This window comes from Protomyctophum bolini (assembly GCF_963924005.1).
Source record: "Protomyctophum bolini genome assembly, chromosome: 9".
Taxonomy (NCBI): Eukaryota; Metazoa; Chordata; class Actinopteri; order Myctophiformes; family Myctophidae; genus Protomyctophum; species Protomyctophum bolini.
This window is the reverse complement of record NC_137870.1, coordinates 6,703,555-6,727,232: the sequence shown is the minus strand read 5'-3', so window position 1 is coordinate 6,727,232 and position 23,678 is coordinate 6,703,555. Positions and strand designations below refer to the sequence as shown.

Sequence of the window (23,678 nt, the reverse complement as noted above, 5' to 3'; positions counted from 1 at the left end):
AACCAGGGAAACTCCCCCCTGTCGGGTGTAAAAGGAGCAACTTGGACACTCAGGCATGAAGGAAGCATGAGTTCAAGTCCGTTGCTCTCCCCTTGTCCCCCATATATGGGGACCAGGTTGGTGGAGGGTGTGTAGAGCCCAGGATCACAATAGATAATCGACACAGGGGTGAAAAATGGGTTACAAAATCGTGGGATAATCCTTTTTTTGTTTTAGAATCCTAATGCTGACCTGCTTTCATGTGTTGTTTCCCATGCAGGAAAAGTGGTTCATTCAATGGTGGCTCACCTGGACGCAGTCACCTGTCTCACTACAGACCCTAAAGGCACTTACCTCATCTCTGGCAGTAAGTCACCTGTCTCACTACAGACCCTAAAGGCACTTACCTCATCTCTGGCAGTAAGTCACCTGTCTCACTACAGACCCTAAAGGCACTTACCTCATCTCTGGCAGTAAGTCACCTGTCTCACTACAGACCCTAAAGGCACTTACCTCATCTCTGGCAGTAAGTCACCTGTCTCACTACAGACCCTAAAGGCACTTACCTCATCTCTGGCAGTAAGTCACCTGTCTCACTACAGACCCTAAAGGCACTTACTTACTTTAGTGAAACTATAGTGGCCCTCTGGAGTGAGTGTGGAACTATAGTTAGTTAGTTAGTTTAATTTATTGTCCACGTGTGGAAATTCGTCTTCGGTCTCAAACAGTAAAAAACAAACGGTTACAACAACAGCAACAAAACTTAACACAATTATTTTCTCATGGCAAAAAAGTGCAGGACAACAGTGGCAGATACATTGGAAAAAACAAACAAAACTAGCGAGACATGGTATCATTTAGTGCCTTAATGGCATTTGGTATGAAAGAATTTTTTTAAATGTTACGGTTAGCTCTTGGTACTTTGTACCGTCTACCAGAGGGAAGTAGTTCGAATTCCCTGCAGAGTGGATGAGAGGAGGTCGTTTGCTATCTTGATAGCTTTTTTACGAAGTACCTCCTTGTAGATGCAGCCTAATTGTTGCTGTCTCTTCCCAATTATTTTTGAGGCTAGGTTTACTATTCGCTGCAGTGTGCAGTGTGTAGTGGCCCCTCTGGAGTGAGTGTGGAACTATAGTGGCCCTCTGGAGTGAGTGTGGAACTACAGTGGCCCCTCTGGAGTGAGTGTGGAACTATAGTGGCCCCTCTGGAGTGAGTGTGGAACTATAGTGGCCCTTCTGGAGTGAGTTTAACTCCCATTTCATTTGATATGGTTATAATGTGGTTATATTCATGTAGAAAACAGAAGAAGAGATGATTATTATAACTAAAGCTAGCAAAATAAACTAGAAAAAAGAAAAAAAACAGTACAGTAGTGCATCCCGTGGATGCAGAGGTCGTTGTTTTATTGCGTCCCTTAACACATTTAGTACCGGAACTGCATCAAAATAAAGGCGCTGCTTGCGCCAGAGTAATCGCCAGAGTAGTGATCGCTTCTATTTTGAAAGCCATGAACCGGAAATACTTTCTTAAAAAAGTTGACTGACAAAGTGCCATCACAATCTCCGATCATCTTAATATATTTATATACGCTCCAAAAAGAGTTCATATTTTGCGGGAGAGACGGATGAGGAGCAGAAACGCAGCGCCAGCATATCGATCCATTCATCACCACGGAGAGCGGCCTGGATCAGGAGATACGAGTCATTCTTTCCGCCGCGCTAACATGGGAGTCAATGACAAGCTAATAGTTTCACAGAGCGTTAGCATACGGCAAGCGAAAAGCGAAATGCCAAAAAAAAAAAAAGTAATTATTCTGAATATTATTATCTCGCCCCGCGTCGTTTGGACGTCGCTAGGACGTCCACAGACGTCTAAGGCACCTCTCGGTTCCAATCCTTATGACGTTTCAGGACGTATTATGTACAAAATGTGTTAACTATAAACTGCGTTTTGGGATGCAAAATGCACCCTATTTTAATCTCTTTACTGACCCATCATCTTCACTCTCTCTCTCTTGCCCCCCCCCTGCAGGCCACGACTGCTCGGTGCGCCTGTGGATGCTGGACAACAGGACGTGCGTGCAGGAGATCACGGCGCACAGGAAGAAGCACGACGAGGCCATCCACGACGTGGCGTTCCACGCCTCGCAGCCCTTCATCGCCAGCGCCGGCGCCGACGCCCTCGCCAAGATCTTCGTCTGACCGACACACACACACACACCACGCACGCCGCTCTGGTGAGACACACACACACACACACCACGCACGCCGCTCTGGTGAGACACACACACACACACACACACACACACCACGCACGCCGCTCTGGTGAGACACACACACACACACCACGCACGCCGCTCTGGTGAGACACACACACACACACACACCACGCACGCCGCTCTGGTGAGACACGCACACACACACACACACCACGCACGCCGCTCTGGTGAGACACACACACACACACACACCACGCACGCCGCTCTGGTGAGACACACACACACACACACACACACACACCACGCACGCCGCTCTGGTGAGACACGCACACACACCACGCACGCCGCTCTGGTGAGACACACACACACACACCACGCACGCCGCTCTGGTGAGACACACACACACACACACACCACGCACGCCGCTCTGGTGAGACACACACACACACACACACCACGCACGCTGCTCTGGTGAGACACACACACACACACCACGCACGCCGCTCTGGTGAGACACACACACACACACACACCACGCACGCTGCTCTGGTGAGACACACACACACACACACACCACGCACGCCGCTCTGGTGAGACACACACACACACACCACGCACGCCGCTCTGGTGAGACACACACACACACACACCACGCACGCCGCTCTGGTGAGACACACACACACACACACACACACACACCACGCACGCCGCTCTGGTGAGACACACACACACACACACCACGCACGCCGCTCTGGTGAGACACACACACACACACACCACGCACGCCGCTCTGGTGAGACACACACACACACACACACCACGCACGCCGCTCTGGTGAGACACACACACACACACACACACACACCACGCACGCCGCTCTGGTGAGACACACACACACACACACACACACACACCACGCACGCCGCTCTGGTGAGACACACACACACACACACCACGCACGCCGCTCTGGTGAGACACACACACACACACACCACGCACGCCGCTCTGGTGAGACACACACACACGCACACACACACACACACCACGTTTTTACCCAAATTTCCTCCCTCGCGGGTCGCAAATATATTTTCATGTGGCGGTCCCACATTTCACGTGGGGATGTCCTTGGCATCAAATGTGATGTGTTTTTAGAGCCACTGCTTCAGAGAAATGTTCAGGACTCCAAAGCAGTAGTTATTTACCTTTTTGTTTTGTTTTTTTACTACACAGAGTCCTACAACCATCCTATTGGCGGCCAAAAGACTGAAGACTTCAATGGACAAACCTCATGCACACACACACACACACACGTTGTCCTGTCCCCCCACTGGCTGGGTTCACCACCACAGGACGGACGGACGGACGGATGCCAATTCTCTCGATTCCTATTGGCTCCTCCCATGATGCCTCAGTGACTCGATACTACGCGATACTAATCACACCGCTTTTTTTATATTAAACTTCAACCTTCCTCGGGCTGCTCTGTTTTCAACTCTCTGACGTTCTGGGATTAACACTTTTTTCTACACTACAATGAGTCGCGTTCCATTCCACCCCCCCTCCCCCCCCGGCCTGCCAGCGGTTGTTTTACGTGTACTGAATGCGTTTTGTCGTGTGCTTGGAGGCAGCGGCTCACACTCACGCAGAATGAGACCCCGTGTGTGCGTTTGTACACACACACACACACACACACACACACACACGTGCACAGCGCACATATAATCGTCACGATTACAGACGGCGATTAATTGTCACACCAATAATTGCGATTAACGATTTCATTGTGGTTTTTTGACATTGGAACATGTCACAACAAACAATTATTTTTTCCCCCCTGTTTTTTAGGACTTCGTCATAATCACAAATCGCACAGGGCAGATTTTAATTTTATATAACACATTTATTCAGTTTAAAAAATAAATACACTACAGTACTGTGTAGACGCAACGCTTCATTCACTTTGTCGCTACCATGATTGTGGATCATGGCCTGATGACGGTGTGGTCATGAGGGCCGTGCGGCGGACCATCCATCCATCCATCCAGCCGCTGCACACAGACAGAGGAGAACAATGCCACGCCCTGCTGTGAAACAACCTGATTCCCAGGTTCTCTGGATTTGTGTCCATATCAACGGCCACCACTTGGCTTCAGTTAAACCCATTCTGACCTGAGATCAGATTTAAAAAAAAAGTCTTCTACATCCTGATAGTTTTCTGAAAAAGCTATGTTTCTATGTCAGTGGTTCCTCGATTTTTCAAACAAAAAATAGCAGACCTACAAGCTCGCTATGAGCTTGTAGGTCTGTTATTTTTCAATAGCTAAAGAACATAACATAACGCATAACACCAAAAGGGGTTCCCGGGCCAAAATGGGTTAAGGGTCTCGGAAACCCATTTTGGGGGTCCTGCTCAGGAGGTCGTTACTAAACCCAGAGTTCTAACCCATCATTTAAAATGTATGCATTTTTTTTTTTCAGTTTGATTCTCTTTTCTTAGGACGTACAGTACCTCCCCCTTCAGTCAGTGGGTGGTTCTGGTCACAATGGGACAGTTAAAACAGGTTATGGGAGGTTCTGGGCTAACCCCCCCCCCCCCCCCCCCCCCCCTCATAGTCGGAGAAGAGCCATTTGTTTTCATTCCAAAGACCCCGGAGGAGTGGATGTGGGGATTCTGGGGAAGTAGCAGAGCCCGTGGGGGGGGGGGGGGGTTGCTTTGGGTGTGGAGAGAGACATAAAAACTAGCCAGTCACCTAACAACAAATAGCTTTAATTTCAACCTCATTGCCAGGACACTAAGTCACGCTATTTGTACGTCTTGTGTAATGTGCGGTCTCCTGTTTCGGAGAGTTGGTGTGGTTCATATGTCTGCTTGTGTGTGTGTGTGTGTGTGTGTGTGTGCGTGCCACTGTGGGTGTGTGTGTGTGTACAGTATGTATGTATCTATGTAACGGTGGGTGCGAGCCGGGGGAACATAATCTCCACTAATTGAGGAAGCACTGTTAGTTTCAGTACTTTAGTAAACTTTAGACTGCCATTCACTCATGCAGTATTAATCAATAGGACAGTGGTTCTCTCAGGAGTCCTTGAGGGGGTTCTCCAGATGGAAATAAAACAGAGTATATAAAATGAAGCCACATGGACCCGTAGAAGAAGGGGTCCAATAATGGGGGGTCCTTGAAATGAAAAAGGTTTGAGAACCACTCACTCACGACTCACGGTAGCTATCGTAGGAGAACAGCTAAACTCTCCTGGACTAGAATGGTAGAAAGTCACTCTGTAGTCTCGGCACACGCTGAAGATTTTGGCAGTTGGCACTTTTTACCGTGTGTGTGTGTGTGTGTGTGTGTGTGTGTGTGTGTGTGTGTGTGTGTGTGTGTGTGTGTGTGTGTGTGTGTGTTATGCACTAGTCAAATCTCGGTGCTAAGACCTTGTTAGTCTTGAGTCGGAATCAGGGATGTGTGTGTGTGTGTGTGTGTGTCTCAAGTATGTTTTTCACACTCAACTGAGCTATAGATCATATTAGACTGAATGCTTTTTTATTTTATTTTATTATTCACCTCATAATCAAATAATTTCATGACTGAGATACAAGTCGACGTACATTTCATAATAACAACGGGTGGTGCCGAGTTTCATTTCTTCGGAGATGAGTGTGTGTGTGTGTGTGTGTGTGTGTGTGTGTGTACACGGAGTCAGCCGTTATCATTTCAGCGCTGGTGGCTAATTGATTGTCAGACACTATACATGAGAGTTGGAGATACCAGTCCAGATCGTCTTCGCCCTCATTTTATCCGCATTGAGGAACCGGCGGCGGCGGCGGTGGCTGGCTACTACTACTAACCTGTTTGGCGTTGTTGTCTCCAACCTTTTAATTTATTCAGGCTTAAAAAGAGAAGTAAATAACGAGGCCATCTCCTCCATGGCTCACGCTGTGAGGCAACGTTCCACTTGCTTCCTGTGTGGTTGCGAGGTGTGCATCGGAAACCACCAGTCATATTTCCTGTGTGAAAAGAGCTGAGGGGTGGGTGGGGGGGGGGATGGGGAGAGATGCCTCCAGGGCAAGAGAATAGAACCCACGATAAATTCACCCCCTTTTTAACCCCCAAATTGACACTAATTGGCCCGCAGACCCCCCCCCCCCCCCATTTGAGAAGATGCCACAGACATCACATAAGAGAATATCTTTTACGGCTCTAGCAGTGATTCTCAACCAGTTTAATGTCAAGGACCCCCCAGTTTGACATGCATATTAGTCTCTACAGACGACCCCCCCCACCCCATATTTAATGGCATTTCTATCTCTGGGACCCCAATTTATATATAGTAAAATCAATGTACATTTAACTCCGAGTGTGTACAAATGGAATCCATTTGTACACTCTCAGAGTTACAGGTCCCAGACTATCATTTAGCAGTGGGGACCCCCTGGAACTCCCTCAAGGACGTCCACTTTGGGGACCACTACAGTATATAGTAAATGACTCAGACAGAGTATGCACTACAATTTACAATTTAGGCATTTAGCAGACGCTCTTAATCCAGAGCGACTTACACTAAGTCACCGAGGTAGCTAGGAAGCATTGTCATGTTCCAATAGTAAGAATGCTGCTGTTTTTAACAGCGTAAAATGAAACGGGTCCATTTGGTTCCATTTTACGCTCTCTTAAGATCTATATAAGGGGTCCACTTGGTTACCAACTCCATCATTTAGCTGGGGACCACCACCACCTGGCTGGAAGCCCCCTCGAGGCCCACCGGTGGTCCCCGGACCACTGGGCTAGACGGAGTAGTAGCAATGATTTCAGTCAGTAACTTGTCTCACCCTCCTCCCTGACACCGATGTGTCTCACCCTCCTCCCTGACACCGGTGTGTCTCACCCTCCTCCCTGACACCGATGTGTCTCACCCTCCTCCCTGACACCGATGTTGTCTCACCCTCCTCCCTGACACCGGTGTGTCTCACCCTCCTCCCTGACACCGATGTGTCTCACCCTCCTCCCTGACACCGATGTGTCTCACCCTCCTCCCTGACACCGGTGTGTCTCACCCTCCTCCCTGACACCGATGTTGTCTCACCCTCCTCCCTGACACCGATGTGTCTCACCCTCCTCCCTGACACAGATGTTGTCTCACCCTCCTCCCTGACACAGATGTGTCTCACCCTCCTCCCTGACACCGATGTTGTCTCACCCTCCTCCCTGACACCGATGTGTCTCACCCTCCTCCCTGACACAGATGTTGTCTCACCCTCCTCCCTGACACAGATGTGTCTCACCCTCCTCCCTGACACAGATGTTGTCTCACCCTCCTCCCTGACACCGATGTGTCTCACCCTCCTCCCTGACACCGATGTGTCTCACCCTCCTCCCTGACACAGATGTTGTCTCACCCTCCTCCCTGACACCGATGTGTCTCACCCTCCTCCCTGACACCGATGTGTCTCACCCTCCTCCCTGACACTGATGTTGTCTCACCCTCCTCCCTGACACAGATGTTGTCTCACCCTCCTCCCTGACACAGATGTGTCTCACCCTCCTCCCTGACACAGATGTTGTCTCACCCTCCTCCCTGACACAGATGTGTCTCACCCTCCTCCCTGACACTGATGTTGTCTCACCCTCCTCCCTGACACAGATGTGTCTCACCCTCCTCCCTGACACTGATGTTGTCTCACCCTCCTCCCTGACACAGATGTGTCTCACCCTCCGTGTCTCACCCTCCTCCCTGACACCGATGTGTCTCACCCTCCTCCCTGACACAGATGTTGTCTCACCCTCCTCCCTGACACAGATGTGTCTCACCCTCCTCCCTGACACTGATGTTGTCTCACCCTCCTCCCTGACACAGATGTGTCTCACCCTCCTCCCTGACACTGATGTTGTCTCACCCTCCTCCCTGACACAGATGTGTCTCACCCTCCGTGTCTCACCCTCCTCCCTGACACCGATGTGTCTCACCCTCCTCCCTGACACAGATGTTGTCTCACCCTCCTCCCTGACACAGATGTTGTCTCACCCTCCTCCCTGACACAGATGTGTCTCACCCTCCTCCCTGACACTGATGTTGTCTCACCCTCCTCCCTGACACAGATGTGTCTCACCCTCCTCCCTGACACTGATGTTGTCTCACCCTCCTCCCTGACACAGATGTGTCTCACCCTCCGTGTCTCACCCTCCTCCCTGACACCGATGTGTCTCACCCTCCTCCCTGACACAGATGTTGTCTCACCCTCCTCCCTGACACCGATGTGTCTCACCCTCCTCCCTGACACCGATGTGTCTCACCCTCCTCCCTGACACTGATGTGTCTCACCCTCCTCCCTGACACCGATGTGTCTCACCCTCCTCCCTGACACCGATGTTGTCTCACCCTCCTCCCTGACACAGATGTTGTCTCACCCTCCTCCCTGACACCGATGTTGTCTCACCCTCCTCCCTGACACAGATGGTGTCTCACCCTCCTCCCTGACACTGATGTGTCTCACCCTCCTCCCTGACACCGATGTGTCTCACCCTCCTCCCTGACACCGATGTTGTCTCACCCTCCTCCCTGACACAGATGGTGTCTCACCCTCCTCCCTGACACTGATGTGTCTCACCCTCCTCCCTGACACCGATGTGTCTCACCCTCCTCCCTGACACCGATGTTGTCTCACCCTCCTCCCTGACACAGATGGTGTCTCACCCTCCTCCCTGACACAGATGTTGTCTCACCCTCCTCCCTGACACAGATGGTGTCTCACCCTCCTCCCTGACACCGATGTGTCTCACCCTCCTCCCTGACACAGATGTTGTCTCACCCTCCTCCCTGACACAGATGGTGTCTCACCCTCCTCCCTGACACCGATGTGTCTCACCCTCCTCCCTGACACTGATGTTGTCTCACCCTCCTCCCTGACACAGATGGTGTCTCACCCTCCTCCCTGACACTGATGTGTCTCACCCTCCTCCCTGACACTGATGTGTCTCACCCTCCTCCCTGACACTGATGTGTCTCACCCTCCTCCCTGGTAACGATGTACGTCCAAAATTGGAACATTAATTATGAATTGAGTGGACAAAAAAAAAAAACTACACCTATATGAAATTGTTTATAGGATCAATATAAGTAAATTAATATATTATAACCCTTCCACAGTAGTAGCTTTTTCATATTTTCTATTTTTTGCATATTTTCCTATATAATGCCTCATTTGCATATATATATATATTTTTTTTAATTTGTAATACAATAAAGCATTGTCTTTGTGTAAAGTACTCAACTGGGGAAGTTTCATGGCGATACCAATCTAATATAGGTGTGGTTTTGCTACACTCAATTCATAATTAACGTTCCACTTTTTGAGCTCAGGCTCGTGGACTATAAGAACCACAAAGAACTGAAGCAACCGGTGGAATATTAGTCTGAGTGAGCTTGTAGAGGTACAACACGCCACCCCGTAACGGTTGATCTAAATACAGTCCAGAGCTCCGATCGGTCGCATGAATTGGATCAGTTATAGCCAAGGAGCAACGTTTAACCTCTCATCAATCAATACAAGGCCACAGGGTTAAGGTTAAAGGTTTCCAAAGCAGCCCAGAGAGCGAACCCTCTCCCTCCTTATTGGGACACTAGTGGTGTTCTCTTGTCAGTTTAACTTTCACGTTTTGTTTTTGTTAAGTTTTGTTCTCCTCAAAGCAGGGTGGGAGTAATAGTATACACAGTACACAATCTTACACCGGATCCAATACAGTTCCACATATTTTAGCTTTGTCATCAAACGCTATATATGCTGTTATGATACTTACAGTAAAAGTAGCCTATACTGTCTTGGCTATTATGTTGCACTACATTTAGTAATAGATGGGATTCTGATTATTTAAGTTGGGGCGAGATCTCATTGATGGTAAAGACATTAAGTCATTATTGTCGCGCCTGATTTCTGCATGGTCGCAACGTCCTGTCTTTGAACAACAGTTTAGACAGAACCACAGTCCCTGGGAGACTGCGGACCTGGCTAATTCAGTGGTTTTCAGAGCCGGTGGATCTGGGCTAATTCAGTGGTTTTCAGAGCCTGTGGATCTGGCTAATTCAGTGGTTTTCAGAGCCTGAGGATCTGGCTAATTCAGTGGTTTTCAGAGCCTGTGGATCTGGCTAATTCAGTGGTTTTCAGAGCCTGAGGATCTGGCTAATTCAGTGGTTTTCAACCCTTTTCATTTCAAGGTCCATTTATTTATTCAGCATTTGAGCCACGGAACCACCGTGAGCCACGGAACCACCTCTCAGACCCAAAACTAAAGAATATTTGGTTGTCGTTTGATACGATTTATTTTTCTTCTCTACAATTCCATCATGCATGCTTTTGGCAATCGTTTATCAAAATAACAATTCTACATTCTCCGAATTGTGTAGATGTTTAACAATAATGTAACTCTTGGGAGCGTAAAATGAAACCAAATGGACCTGTACGCGTCCATTTGGTTTCATTTTAACCCATTCTGACCTGAGATCAGATCTAAAAATGTCTTCTACATCCTGACAGTTTTCTGAAAAAGCCATGTTTCTATGTCAGTCGTTCTTCGATTTTTCAAAAATAGCAGACCTACAAGCTCGTAGCGCGCCACTCGGTGGCGCGCTATGAGCTTGTAGATCTGCTATTTTTCAATAGCTAAAGCATAACATGAACACCAAAAGGGGTTCCCGCCCAAAATGGGTTAAGCTCTCAAGAGTTAAATATCTATAAGGGTCCATTTGGTTACCAACTCTCCCATCATTTAGCTGGGGACCACCTGGAACCCCCTCAAGGACCACCGGTTGAAATCCACTGGTCTCGTTCACGTGCGAGACACATGGCGGCACGCGACCACGTAGAAAGCAGGCCTTAGAAAACGGGGTGTCAAGAAACGTTTCGCAGGTATTTCTTATCTGGTGTTAATAGAATACCTTAAAGTATCTGGGATGGGCTGTATGTGGCTCACTTTTATTTTCACTTTGATTTACTGCAAATTAATTGATGTTTTTTTCAAATATATATATATATAAAACTATGTTCCCTTTCTGAGAATAGACAAATCAATGACACTAAAAAGAAGAAGTGAGAAAATAGGCTGTAAAAGAAGAGACTGGATAGGCCATGTTGTGCTGTAAATGTCCATCATTTTCATGTTCTGTTTGTTTTTCTTTGATTCTGAATTATGGTTATGATTATTATTATTAAAATGTAAGAATACTGTAGTATCATAAGTGAACCATTCTTCCTTGCTAGGCATAGAAACTGCTTGTGATTGACAATGGAAAACTATAACTTGTAAAAAAAAAAGAAAAAACAATTAAAAAAAACCTGAAAAAGTTAAGAAAATGAGTAAAAAAAAAAAAAAAAGACAAAAGTAACCAGTCGGAGGCCAAGATAAAGGACTCATTTCTTTGTGTTTTTATTTTTTTAATAGCAACTTATCACTGTGTGATATTTTGTACATCATATTAAGCTGTATTCAAATATTTCCTCTAAACTTCAAGGGATAAGAGACCTGCTTTTTATTAGTTTTTGTTTTATTATTATATATATTTTTTTGGACTTCATTCTAGCTTGTATCAAATGACAGTTCCCCTTTCTTTGTTTACTCTACGGGTCCCCCTGCTGTATGTCATTATTAAAAGGAGAAAAACACACGCAAAAATGAAGAAGGATTTTTGTACAGTGAACAAGCCTGTGGTGTGCGTGTGTTCTTTTTTTTATTTATTTTTTTAATGCACGATTTGTACTCTCATCAGTCAGTGTTTGTCGGTTGTAGTTTTAGCCATAGTCTCTTGAATTGTTTTCATTTAGTTTTAGTCACCTGGATTGTTTTAGTTTTAGTCGACTAAATATAATAGTTTTAGTCGACTAGAATGATCGACTACAGTTGATTTAGTCGATAATGTGTTTCGGCGGGCCTTGATGCCGACGTATTTTCACTTGCTGAAAATAGCCGATCTACAAGCCCACAACGCAACGCGTTGTGGGCTTGTAGATCGGCTATTTTCAGCATGCAACTAATTGTAAAATGACTTACCGGTATACTCGATCCATTGGTGCCTTCTTAACATTTTAGTCTAGTTTTTATTTGTTGACGAAATTGTCCGTATATTTAGTCTTTAGTTTTAGTCATCATAGCGTAGTTTGTATGTATGTTTACATTTAGTTTTCGTCAGTGGAAAAAGGTAGTCGACGAACATTTCTTAGTCTTAGTTTTAGTTGACGAAATCGACACAGTTATCAGTTGCATCTCTCTCTCTCTCTCTCTCTCCTTCCAAAACATGGAGGATACTGATGAGGAAATGTAGAAATGCCTTAATGGAATAGTAAGTTACACACTGGTGAAACTACCCATTTAGGCCTGACGTGGACATTTTTGTAAATGTCTTCTAAATCCTGACAGTTTTCTGAAAAACCTCATGTTTCTGCATCAGTGGTTCTCAATATTTCATGTCATGGACGCCCAAAATTATATGTAATTGGCCAACGACCCTCATCTGAAAATATGTTGTGCAGGGGCTCCCCCTACTGTAATTATACTGTACTTTACTCTCACACCCAAACATATATATATACAGTTAATATGCACCGAGTGCCACGCTACGAGCTTGTAGATCTGCTCTTTTTTTTTTAGAATATCTTGATAATGTAGTCTTTGAATATATATTCTTTCAGAGCGAACATTTTTAACTCAGATCTTTCCTTCTGGGCGGTCCCTGGAACAACATATTCTGAGATGGGGGGTCGGCGGCCAATCACATAATTATATTTTTGGGACATGGAAATGTTTGAGAAAGACTGACATACAGTAGCAACATGCGTTTTTCAGAAAACTCAGGTAAGTATACTTTATACTTCTACTCCATCTCAGAGGTAAATATTGTACTTTTTACTCCACTACAATCATCTGATATAGCTTTACTAGTTACTTTACAGATTACTTAATTGGATTATTAAAACCAAACATACCTCAGCCGATCTATACAAGCTCACAACGAGTCACTCTGCGAACATGTGAGCTTGTAGATCTTTTCAAAAGATTGTTATACATGTTTAAAACTGAAATGGGACTTTCCGCGTAATGACTATATCTTTTATTTTGTACTTTAAGTAGGCTACTATTTAATGCCAATACCTTTTGTACTTTTACTCAAGCAAAAATGTGAATACAAGAACTTTAACCCATTTTTGGACTGAGGCCGATTCTAAAAATGCCTTGAGAAAACCTGACCTATATAAGTTGTCAGGAGAAACTTCAAATATTTATATACCAGCATCAGATATTTTTTGAATGTTTGAATACTGTACGTACATACTGTCCAGAAGGGTTCTATAACGCCAAAATTTGGTTCCCTCCTGGAATGGGTTAATGTGTAACAGAGTATTTCTATATTGTATTGGTACTTTTACTTGAAGTATAAACATGTGAGTGCCACTGTTAAAACGTGTCGTATATACAACCCAGCAGCCTGGAGCCATATCCACTCCCTCTGTCCAACGCTGTTAAAGCGGAGTTCCCCAATCCCTGCAGCAGCCTTTCTCACCGAGACGGCATGAATAGACTTAAACAGTATGTAGGTGTGGCGCCTATTCTGTAACCCAGGAGAGGCGTGTCTGCTTGAGGAAAAAAGGTGGAACATTTTGATGGACAGAAAGACATTCATGGTTCTCAATGGCCCCCTTTCTTTTTGTTTTGTTTTTTACACCAAAAGAACTTTAGTTCCTAGAACTGGTTGCGTTAACTTCTACATTCTTGGAACCTTTCACGGTAACCTTTCACGGTATATAACCATGGTTGGTTTTCATTTTTCGGTGGAAGCCACTCTGAACTGGTTCAATATTTAGGCGGGGGGATAAAAAGAACCGGACTGGTTCAACACCTTGGTGGTTTGAAAAGGAGCCAAAGTTGGGTTCTGAGGATCTGCAGGGGTCCTTGAGGGGATTCTAGGGGGTCCCTGTAGTGTTCAGCCACTTGTATTGCATAGGGTACCAGGATGTTATACACAGGTGGGTCATATGTGATTAAGTGGAGGTGATTACATGCAATGTACTGTGAGTTGATTCAGATACCGAACGAGTAAAGACTACAAGGCAGCCCTGTGTCCGGTGTGTTTCAATATATATATATATGAATCTACAACACTACGCGCTTGTAGATCTGCTATTTTTATAAACACCAGACGGAGACCAATACTGTCTCACCGGATTTTACGGCAGAGGCTACTTTTTGAGGTTGGTATTCCACTATGTGAAATTCTTATGCTTGTGTGTGTGTGTGTGTGTGTGTGTGTGTGTGTGTGTGTGTGTGTGTGTGTGTGTGTGTGTGTGTGTGTGTGCACGCGCGCGCATGTGGAATTATGTGTGATGGAATCTGAGACACAGACCAGAGAGATTTCTGAGTGTGGAGGTGTGGGCCCTTAGGAGGCCTCAGGGCAGGCAATGTAAGAAGAGCCTGACTCACTGTTACAGAGGAGGGTGGGTAAACATGCCAAATTACCCCAGCATAAAGCAGAGAGAGAGAGAGGGAGAGAGAGAGAGAGAGAGAGAGGAAGGGGAGGAGGGATTAGTTTAGGAGAGGTGCATGGTGGAGGGGAGTGTCCCATGACATCACCGAACCCTTTCCTGTTGCTTGTTGGAGGAATGACTTGTTGTGTCATTCTATTGGACGGCGAACCGTGTCACTCACTTCACTTCCTCTTTGGCAAGTTCACAGATGAGAGAGCATGAGGGCGGAGGGGGAGGTCCTCTCTCTCACACACACACACACACACAGCTCTGCCTCTCTTTCCTACAGAATACACTGATCTGGGGCTGAAACTGAAACAGGGCTGGAGGAGATACGTTGAAAAGAAAACAACTGCAGTCTCTCTCTCTCTCTCTCTAGCACGCCTTCATTCTCACAGTTTCCTGCTCAAAGGGAGGCCATCTTGTAACGTTGTCTGTCTGTGGGGCTGGAGGAGGAGGAGGAATAGGAGGAGGAGGAGGAGGACAACAACAGAAGTTTAGGTGGCACATTGTTTTTGTTTGTTTTCTCTCTCTCTGCTTCTGGCTGAGAAAGTTTCAACTCTCTCTCTCTCTCTCTCTGGACAAGAGGAGGTGGGTGCAGGAGGGAAGCAGGAGGAGGCGGGCTGCTTTCCTTTCCTTCTTCCTTTCCCCACAGTCTGTCTCACTGCCCTCAGGAGTCGTTCACACACACATTGCTCGTGCCGTGCTGTGCCGCGCCGGGGCAATGACTACGGCACAAGTGTGACAAGAAGAGGGAGAGAGGAACACAGCAGTCACTGCCTCCTGGATTGTAAGATCTGTTGGCTTCCAGGAGGGGGTGAAGAACATATACAGGACATACAGAGGAATCCGGACTCCTTGCCTGTGGGCTTGTGCTTGTGCTTGTGTGTGTGTGTGTGTGTGTGTGTGTGTGTGTGTGTGTGTGTGTGTGTGTGTGTGTGTGTCTGGACATACAACCTGTCCACACCCTTATACTCTCTTCTCTTGCTCACTGAGAGAAGTTGTGTATGTGTGCAGGTCTTGTTTTGGACTCCAGACTTTGCACTGGTGTGTGTGTGTGTGTGTGTGTGTGTGTGTGTGTGTGTGTACCTGACAGCGAGCGTGCCCCGGCAGTGAGCTAACTCCAGTTCCTGTGGGGGGGGGGCTATAGAAGACCGGAACCCTCCATGGCCAACGCCAGCCCCTGCATGCCCTCGGGGGGGCCCTTGTCCCAGGTGTTCTTCCCACCCGGGGGGGGGCCCTCTCCCCCGGGCTCGGTGGTGGTGGTGATGCCCCACGGCGGCGGCGGCAGCGGGACTCCCATGTCCATGCCTCCTACCCCCACCGCCCACTTGTTTCCTCACGTGGACGTGGGCTTCATGGGGCCCCCGGGGGGCCCCGGATGCATGGTCCCCGTGAACCCCTGCACCACCGCCCTGACCGGGGTCTCCTTCATCATCCAGATCGGCCTGACCAGGGAGTCCGTCCTGCTGCCCCAGAGCGCTGACCTGGCCTACGTCAAACAGATCGCCTGCTCCATCGTGGACACCAAGGTAGGTGTCACACACACACACACACACACTCACACGTGTTTAAACCACTTGTTTCTATGCAATGCGATCCATTTGTACACTCAAGAGTTACACAGCCCCTGTGAAACGGTCCATGTGAAACCCCGTCATGGAACCCTGCGGGTCACCGGACCGGAGCCCACTTTGAGAAGGACTGCTTTTATTTAAAGTGTCCTCCAGCCCCGTTTAGCCCTATTATTATTATGAATCACCATGGTTTCATTCTCACACAGTTGGATTAATTGGAACAGTGTGTTCTGTTCAATTAGTCTTTTTTTTAAATGCCACATCTTAATGTCTCCTTATGTCTGAAATGAATGCTGTCTGCTCACACAACATGGGAGAACAGATCAGATGTGTGCTTTATGTGAGAGAGGAGGCTCTTTAGGAGTTCTTAACATGGTTGTTTAGCTGCACAAATGCCTCAAAACATGCAATTTAAAGACTAGAAATCATAAAATGGGCTTACTTACCGGTAATTGCTGCGGTCCAGTTTAAGCTCCTACACCCGGGCCTCTTCCACACTTCCTTCTCATACAGTCAGGTGTTACTGATGATACTAATTAAGGCTCTGTTCCATTTAGTGTACACTATAGCGGTGATCAAACTTTTACCTTTTTCAAGTTCTCATGTACAAAATGGAAGCATGTACATGTATTGTATTTGTTTTAAATACCTATTATTGTTATTATCATCATTATTAGAATTGATTTGCCCATGCAGTTTCATTATAATCAGAATTGTTCATTTTACTGGTGCTGTAATCACAACTCTGTGGACCACATGGGGGCTGATGGGGAGGAAAGGAGTCGTCAGACTAACTCTGCCCTAACCTCCGCGTCACCAGGCCGGCTTTCCACCTCGGAGGAAAGCCTGGTGTGTGTGAACCGCTCGGGGGTGGATGATATCGCTACGTCATGTTGTAGTCATTGTTTTGTAGTCATCAGGATGATATCGTTACGTCATGTTGTAATGTTGTTTTGTAGTCATCAGGATGATATCGCTACGTCATGTTGTAGTCATTGTTTTGTAGTCATCAGGATGATATCGCTACGTCATGTTGTAGTCATTGTTTTGTAGTCATCGGGATGATATCGTTACGTCATGTTGTAGTCTTGTTTTGTAGTCATCAGGATGATGTCGATACGTCATGTTGTAGTCATTGTTTTGTAGTCATCAGGATGATATCGTTACGTCATGCTGTAGTCATTGTTTTGTAGTCATCAGGATGATATCGATACGTCATGTTGTAGTCATTGTTTTGTAGTCATCAGGATGATGTCGTTACATCATGTTGTAGTCATTGTTTTGTAGTCATCAGGATGATGTCGTTACATCATGTTGTAGTCATTGTTTTGTAGTCATCAGGATGATATCGATACGTCATGTTGTAGTGTCGTTTTGTAGTCATCAGGATGATGTCGTTACATCATGTTGTAGTCATTGTTTTGTAGTCATCAGGATGATGTCGTTACATCATGTTGTAGTCATTGTTTTGTAGTCATCAGGCAGGTAGACTCATCCGGGACTTCCCTTTTCCCTCAAACCGGAAGAATAACAATAAAAGCTCTTGTAGCCTGTAGTGGCTTTAATTGAGAAAAATGGGAAAAGGATTCAAAGTATTAAAGATTGAAAATACTCCAGTAAAGTAAAAGTACCTCAAAACTGTACTTCTAGGTACAGTACTTGAATACATGTTCCCAGCACTGATCACAATCCCCGACAACAACCCATTATTTCCATTTACCTGTCCAAGCTTTGTTTCCCCTCCCAAATAAATATGTATGTAATTGCAATTTCCTTCACGGCAATCCGGCAGTGTTTTATTTTATCCCATGGCTGCAGGTCATGTGGCTGTTTGAGTCAGCAGGCGCTTTGCGGGTTGGTTTTTTTTGCCAGCCAATTAGCCACTAAAATGATTAGATTAACAGATTTCCATGCATGGGTCCTGGAGCCTGAGGAGGATAAGCAGAGCTGCTTTATAAAGCTCTGCAAGGAAACACCACCCTAGTCCTACCTGTGTGTGTGTGTGTGTGTGTGTGTGTGTGTGTGTGTGTGTGTGTGTGTGTGTGTGTGTGTGTGTGTGTGTGTGTGTGTGTGTGTGTGTGTGTGTGTGTGTGTGTGTGTGTGTGTGTGTGTGCACGCAACTAAATATCATAGGATATATATATATATATATATATATATATATATATATATATATATATATACTGTTACTGTACTGTACTGTACTGTTTTCTTTCTGTACAATTCACCCGATGGCTAGATTTCTAGATAGTGCCGCAAATTCATACATTTAGAGACTGATCCTCTTATGAGTCACTCTAATCATGCCCTATTAAACCACACCAAAGTGGTCGAGACGGTTTTAGCGTTGTCCCTGTGGTGTGGTATGTCAAAGAAGTATTAGCCTGCATGGCTAATAAGCCAGACACAAATCTGTGGTTGGCATTGTTGGCAACAACATTTTTTTGCCTGTGACATACAGTGTGATATGAGTCTGGCTTATTACCCAGGCTACCAAAGAAGTGGAGGAAAATACAATTCTTCAGATTCTTAAGCCAGGTTACACGTCAGTTACAGTAAGTACAGTACCTTAGATCAGATCAGTCGAGCTGATCTCTTTCAGCTGTTGTTGCAAACAGGATTATAACTAACTTCCCTCAACATGTTGAGTTCCTCTCGTGGGGTGATGAATGGTGATCTAGTCTAGTAAGTCTACTGCACATACTGTACAGTACAGGCCTCGTACAATAATTACATAATCACCTAATCAGCAAGTATATTTGAGATAATCGCCAGTTTCTTTTATTCATTTTTTTGTTTTTCTTCGCATAAACAGCTAAATGATTAGCTTGGACCCAAATGGGCCCTTATGGGTCTGTAACTCTGAGAGTGTACAAATGGAACCAAATGGAGCCGTTCCATTTGTACACTCGGAGTTAAATTAACATTGATTTTACAATATAAATTGGGGGTCCCAGAGATATAGACAGTGTTGGGGAGTATTAAGCTACATGTAGCTGAGCTACGTAGCTTAGCTACATTTTGCTGTAGCTTGTGGTAGCTTAGCTACATTCATATTGGTGTACCTCGTCAAGTAGCTCAGCTACTTTTTGGGTAATTTTTGGTAGCTTAGCTACTCAAGTTACAAGCTACAATTTTGGGCAATAACATGAAATAAATATATTCATTTTGACCATTGGTTGCTGTGTTAATGCTTGTACTAGAACAACCCCCCCACTAGAACACCACAAGTTCAACAGTGGTGTCCCATCCAGTGCCGCATGTGAGCGGCTTTTCAGTGTTGGCAAGGACATTTTCAGTGCCAAACGCAACCGCTTATCCGATAAGAACTTTGAGAGACTGCTCATGTGTCGCGTCAACAAACGGTTCTGCCCTGGCATATAAAAAAATATAGGCCCAACTTTCTTTTACAGTTAAGTTACAGTTTAGGTTGTGTTAAGTTAAGATTTATTTATAGGTGTGGCTATCAAGAGACCTTTATTATTATTTTCACAGTTAAGATGTGTTAACATTGACGATCAAATGCCATTTAAACACACAGTATCCTCAACAGATCCTCTTTTATTTGTGTGACTGTAAAGACTATGCCCGTTTTAATAACATTCTCAACAATTGGTTTGTTTTATCCTTTCTTTAATGGGGGAAAATCTGTCTAGAACAGGGGTCTTCAAATGTTGACGATCAAATGTCATCATGTAACAGTTGTTTAGTTATAATGTAGGTGTAGTTCTCATTATACAAGGGTCTCTTTTTTTACAGTTAAGATGTGTTAACATTGACGATTAAATGCCATGTATAACACACAGTATCCTCAACAGATCCTCTTTTATTTGTGTAAGTCTCTAAGTCTTTTTTATTTTTTTTATTTTTTTTAATAAAACTGTTGAGAGGCATATTTCAGCTGGCATCGTGGCATGTGACTTTTTTGTAGGATATTATATTTTGTTTCATATGCACCGCATGTACATTCTCAATTTAACGCTGAAAAATATAAAGTAGCTGAGCTACTTTTTCCATGTAGCTGTAGCTTTACAAGCTACATTTCTCCAGGGGTAGCTATGTAGCTTGATCAAGCTACTGCCATGGTGAGCTACTTGTAGCTTTACAAGCTACGCTTTCAAAGTAACTTCCCCAACACTGGATATAGAAATGCGTTGACTAATGCATGTCAAACTGGGGGTCCTTGAAATTGAACGGGTTGAGAATCACGTAAAACAATCTTCTCTTATGGGGGCATATCTTTACAAATGGGGGTCCCTGGCATATCTTTACAAATGGGGGTCCCTGGCATATCTTTACAAATGGGGGTCCCTGGCATATCTTTACAAATGGGGGTCCCTGGCATATCTTTACAAATGGGGGTCCGCGGGCTGAATAGTGGGAACCACTGATGTTGATGGAGTTGATGGTCAACTAAATGTAAAGGGTTAATCTCAAAGCATGCTCTCATGCACGCACACACCATTCTCTCTCTCTCTCTCTCTCTCTCTCTCTCTCTCTCTCTCTCTCTCTCTCTCACATACTCACACCACAAATAGACGCACGTATACACACACACACTCTCACACGGCCTGACTAAAACAAATTATGGGTATATTGTCCAAAAGTTTATTGAACTCGTAGCTTGGCATCGTACTGTATGAGTTGTATTGTGTGTGTGTGTGTGTGTGTGTGTGCGTGCGTGCGTGCACGTGTGTGCGCATCAGGGGAAGTTTATGCAGTTTGGCATGTGTTACTTGTCACCATTCCTCCCCCCCCCCTCCCCTCGTCACTCCTGTCCCAGAGAAGGGTGAGTCCCCCCCCCCCCCCCCCCCTCCTGTCCCAGAGAAGGGTGAGTCCTCCCCCCTCCTCCCCCTCACTCCTGTCCCAGAGAAGGGTGAGTCCTCCCCCCTCCTCCCCCCTCACTCCTGTCCCAGAGAAGGGTGAGTCCTCCCCCCTCCTCCCCCCTCACTCCTGTCCCAGAGAAGGGTGAGTCCTCCCCCCCCCTCCCCTCCCCCCTCCTGTCCCAGAGCAGGGTGAGTCCCCTCCCCCCTCCCCCCTCCTGTCCCAGAGAAGGGTGAGTCCCTCCTCCCTCCTGTCCCAGAGCAGGGTGAGTCCCTCCTCCCCTCCTCCCTCCTGTCCCAGAGCAGGGTGAGTCCCCCCCCCCCCCCTCCCCCCCTCCCCCCTCCTGTCCCAGAGCAGGGTGAGTCCCTCCTCCCCTCCTCCTCACTCCTGTCCCAGAGCAGGGTGAGTCCCCTCCTCCCCTCCTCCCTCCTGTCCCAGAGCAGGGTGAGTCACCCATGGTGTTTATTCACCAGGCTCCATCCTTGTGTTCCACTCACACAGTTTTCCATTCAGAGCTCTCTCTCTCTCTCTCTCTCTCTCTCTCTCTCTCTCTCCCAGCAACCGGCACTGAACTAAATTATGTTGGGTTCAGCCCCAGCTTTTTGCACCTATAACATGCAGGCAAATGCTCTGGTTATCCCCCAAATGCTCTGGTTATCCCCCAAATGCTCTGGTTATCCCCCAAAATGCTCTGGTTATCCCCCAAAATGCTCTGGTTATCCCCCAAATGCTCTGGTTATCCCCCAAAATGCTCTGGTTATCCCCCAAATGCTCTGGTTATCCCCCAAAATGCTCTGGTTATCCCCCAAATGCTCTGGTTATCCCCCCAAATGCTCTGGTTATCCCCCAAATGCTCTGGTTATCCCCCAAAATGCTCTGGTTATCCCCCAAATGCTCTGGTTATCCCCCAAAACGTGTGCTCAGAAGCTTATAGTCTTTCTATCTCCGTTCGTCTCCGCCATGAAGCATCTCTGATTCATTCTGTCATTATTTTGTTCATCACTTGTTTTTTTTTAATATTTTGCTTTGCTGTTAAGTCAACGGAACATTTCAGGCAACTCGTTCTTTAGACCAATTGATCCTTTAACTAACCAAGTGGTTCAACCCATTTAGGCCTGACGTCGAAAAAAAAAGTCTTCTGAAAGAATATATATTCAAAGATTTGTGCCACATTTTCACGATTTAAAAAGAAATAGCAGACCTACAAGCTCGTATAGCGCGCCACTCCGAGCTTGTAGATCTGCTATTTTTCAATAGCTATAAAGTATAACATAATGCTTTAGTTAAAACACCAAAAGGGGTTCCCGGCCAGAATGGATTAACCAGAGGTCCGGGGACCACAAGTGGTCCTTGAGCTGCTTCCATCCTTCAAGGTGGTCCCCCCTCCCCACTCCCCACTGGACCCTTATACATCGTTAACTCTTTCTCACCGTTATTTAAAAGGGTCCATTTGGTTTACCTTTACACTCTCAAGAGTTAAAACTATTGTTAAACATCTGCATTACTTGATTTGCAAGACAAGACGTCTAACACAATTGGAAAATGTAGAATAATATAATGATCAACGTTAGTTTGCCTGTTATCTCTCCTATATGGTACCACATCAATACAGCATGGAATTGTGGACAGAAATGTTAATGTACGACAACAAATTATAATACAATATAATAATAATAATAATAGTATGAGGGTCTGAGAGGCTAAATCTCATCAAAACATTGGTGGTCCGTCTGTGGCTCAGATGCCCAATAAATAATGGCCGGTGGTGACGTTGAAAAGGGTTGAAAACCTGCCCTGCTTTTCTTTGAACCTCTTTCCTTTCCTCCTCTCCCGTGTGGTCATGTCAGCCGTCTATTGTCCCAGCCTGGATAACGAGGGATAATGGCATCTGTTTCCTCTTCCACCTACTGTACCTCCTCCTCCCCGTGGCCTTCCCTCGTCCTCTGTCTTGCTCAAATTAACTTGTAGGAGCCAAAGAGTGCTTAGCTACAGTGGTTGTCACTTGGTTGGTGATGGGTGTGGGCACCGCATTGGCGTTCCGTTATTGGTGGGAGCGTCTCTGTGGGTGGCCCTTGGTAGTCAGCAAATACGGGTGTCTGAACCAGCTCACTCCTAAGGCTGTTTGAACTTGGAGGCGGCAGGGTGAGCTGGGAGGATGCACTTTGTTGACCGCACAATATACTTTATAGTTTGATTCATTCACGTTCTGTTTGCTCACTGTTTTGATTGTTATTTATTGGATTCTTTGCACATATTTATTACATATATATATATTTATTTATTGTATTGTAATATTTTGTGCACTGAGCTATATAAACGTTTAAAACTTTGAGCTTGTTTGGATATGAATCATTTTATCATTGTTTTGTCGCGCGTCATTACAGTTTGTTTCAGCTCCCAGGTTTAGCCTGCCGGCATGAGTAATTTATTGGTAAATTATTATCAGCCACAACAGCAGTGGTTCCCGAACCTTTTCACGTCAAGTATACCCCCAATAGTACCAATTGATACTAATTAGCCCAGGCGGACCCCCATTGAAAAGACATACCATGCAGGGACCCCCGGCTAAGAGAAGATTTTT

The 23,678-nt window shown here is 45.9% G+C and overlaps 2 protein-coding genes across 7 annotated transcripts in view; both read left to right on the top strand.

Moving 5' to 3' along the window:
• strn4 (striatin, calmodulin binding protein 4) overlaps positions 1–7,212 on the top strand; it is a 78,680-nt gene extending 71,468 nt beyond the window's left edge. For 2 of the 4 annotated variants that reach the window (XM_080773050.1, XM_080773048.1), the window contains exons 16-18: positions 260–346; positions 2,011–2,215; positions 3,428–7,212. In XM_080773050.1, coding sequence (XP_080629176.1) covers positions 260–346; positions 2,011–2,180 — 257 coding nt within the window. In that variant the 3' untranslated portion in view covers positions 2,181–2,215; positions 3,428–7,212. Of the gene's footprint in view, positions 1–259; positions 347–2,010; positions 2,216–3,060; positions 3,079–3,427 lie in introns of all 4 variants that reach the window. The other 2 variants (XR_013964668.1, XM_080773049.1) reach the window with 2 other exon arrangements.
• Positions 7,213–15,071: 7,859 nt separating this feature from the next.
• The window catches only part of prkd2 (protein kinase D2), a 73,029-nt gene continuing 64,422 nt past the window's right edge, over positions 15,072–23,678 (top strand). For 2 of the 3 annotated variants that reach the window (XM_080773027.1, XM_080773025.1), the window contains exon 1: positions 15,073–16,228. In XM_080773027.1, coding sequence (XP_080629153.1) covers positions 15,863–16,228 — 366 coding nt within the window. In that variant the 5' untranslated portion in view covers positions 15,073–15,862. Of the gene's footprint in view, positions 16,229–23,678 lie in introns of all 3 variants that reach the window. The other variant, XM_080773026.1, reaches the window with a different exon arrangement.